General features: G+C 51.5%; 1 protein-coding gene across 1 annotated transcript in view; it reads left to right on the top strand.

The window, feature by feature from the left end:
* FAM168A (family with sequence similarity 168, member A) overlaps nucleotides 1-2,269 on the top strand; it is a 104,340-nt gene that overhangs the window by 80,118 nt on the left and 21,953 nt on the right. Inside the window, exon 2 of the mRNA XM_010007202.1 lies at nucleotides 1,173-1,253. Within this exon, the coding sequence (XP_010005504.1) occupies nucleotides 1,173-1,253 (81 nt within the window). The remainder of the gene's footprint in view (nucleotides 1-1,172; nucleotides 1,254-2,269) is intronic.

Raw genomic sequence — 2,269 nt, 5'->3', positions numbered from 1 at the left:
GATGATCTCAAAGGTCTTTTCCAACCCCAGCAATTCTGTGATTCTAATGAAGCAGGAGTTTGGGGGGAGATGTCTGTGCCGTGGGTGGGTGCCCAGAGGGACTTGGGGCCACACTGGTTTCCCAGCCTCCACACAGCTGCCTGCTCAGATGTTTTCCCCTGACCTCCCTATGACCGATCCAAGGGAAGGTGATGGAAACTGAAGTTGCTCTGCAACCTTTTCAAAAGTGCCCCTTAAAACCTCAAGTGGCTTCACAGGGCAGGAGCTGCCCTGCTGGCTCCTTCCAGGTGGCCTGGCAGGTAAATCAGGTCCCTCCCTGGGGTGGCACTTGTGCAGCCATGAGTGAATATAAGGGCTGGCAGGTTTGCAGCTGAGGTCTCTGCCTTCCCTTCAGCAAGAAGCTCCAGCTAATGGAGGTGCTGAGCACCAAGGACTCGGGTTGGGTGCTGAGCTCTGCTCTGTAGGCTGCAGAGTCCTCTGGGGATCAAGCTGTGATGGCTGCAAGATGGGCAAGGAAAAGCTGGTGGCTTTTGGCAGCTGAGTTCTGAATTCAGTGGATTTATTTACCTCCTTGTTTTCTTCAGAGCACATTGAATATTCAGGCTTTCTGTGCTCTGGTTATTGCCCTAGTTTTCTAGAGGAATAAGGATGAAATATTGATAATGTCACGTCTGAGTCTGTAGATCACATTCATAGCCCTGGCCAGCTGAGGATGTGCTTCACCTCTCAGCTGTGCCCACAGTCTCTTTGCTCAGCAACGTTGTTTATTACTGATTTTTTTTGCTGTTTATTATTTGTTGCAATTTATTACTGAATGGCTTAAAACTGGAAGAGGGGAACCACAGAATCATTGAGCGCCAGGTTGGAGATTTAGATGAGACATCAGGAGGAAATTCTGTGCTGTGAGGGTGGGGAGAGCCTGGCCCAGGTTGCCCAGGGAAGCTGTGGCTGCCCCATCCCTGGCAGTGTTGAAGGGCAGGTTGGATGGGGCTTGGAGCAGCCTGGGCTGCTGGGAGGTGTCCCTGCCCATGCAGGGGGTTGGAACTGGATGATCTTTGACGTCCCTTCCAACCCAAACCAGTCTGGGATGCTATGATTACTGCCCAGGGGTGCTGTCCTCTTCTCCCTGTTGCTGAAACTAAAAAACTCTCTTCTTCTTTTCCTCATCCCAGGTTACCCAGCTGGTTATCCCACTGCTGCCCCAGCCTACAACCCCAACATGTATCCAACCAGCAGCCCCGGCTACGCCCCAGGTGAGAACCCCCCCGGGCGGCGGCGCGTCCAGCGGGGCAGGAGGAGTTACCTGCTGCTGCTTGGGGTGCAAACCCACCAGCTGCCATGTGCTTGCCAGCAAACATTTTTCCAGGAAAATCACACAATCCCAGGGGTTGGAAGGGACCTGGAAAGCTCCCCCAGCCCAACCCCCCTGCCAGAGCAGGGGCACCCAGAGCACATCACACAGGAACGTGGCCAGGGGGGTTGGAATGTCTCCAGAGAAGGAGACTCCACAGCCTCTCTGGGCAGCCTGGCCCAGGGCTCTGGCACTCTCACAGCAAAGAAGTTCTTCCTGAGATTCCCAGGGAACCTCCTGTGCTCCAGTTTGCACCCAGTGCCCCTTGTCCTGTCACTGGTCATCACTGAAAAGGCCAGGTTAGATGGAGCTTTGGGCAACCTGATCTAGTTGAAGATGTCCCATCCCATGGCCAGGGGGTTGGACTAGATGGGCTTTGAAGGTCCCTTCCACCCTAAACCATGCAGTGATCAGAACATTATTTATGAGCTGTGGGTTTTTTAGCCTGTTTTGTGTTGTCAGACCCTTTTCTTCACGGGATGAAGTCCCATAGGTTGAACTTAAGGACTGGCAGAGGCTGAACTGTAATTGGAAAAAGCACTTCTGGAATCAGCACTGAGCCTTTTCTCATGGATTTTTTTAATGAAAAAGGCCTGAAAAAAACCAAAAAACCCAAAACCTTTAGCTCACACATTTCCAAGAACACATTGGAAATGAAAAATAATCCCTTGCCCTTGGTGGGGACTCTGGCTTTTTCCTTGGCTCAGGTGTTTATTCTGAAGGCTGCACCTCAAAAAAGAGCTGTGGGATTCAGACAACTCCAGAATGAAGCCATCTTTTCAGCTCAGTGTTCAGCAGTCAGCAAAGTGAAATCCATGCTTGTGTAACAAGCACAAAGCCAGACTTTGTGACAGTCTCACTAAACCCTTTCTCCTCTGGTCTGCCAAGTTTTCAGTCTCCTGGTTGTCATAAAATCAG

Source organism: Chaetura pelagica, unplaced genomic scaffold (assembly GCF_000747805.2).
Source record: "Chaetura pelagica isolate M959 unplaced genomic scaffold, ChaPel_1.0 scaffold430, whole genome shotgun sequence".
NCBI lineage: Eukaryota > Metazoa > Chordata > Aves > Apodiformes > Apodidae > Chaetura > Chaetura pelagica.
This window is presented reverse-complemented; position numbering and strand designations above follow the sequence as displayed.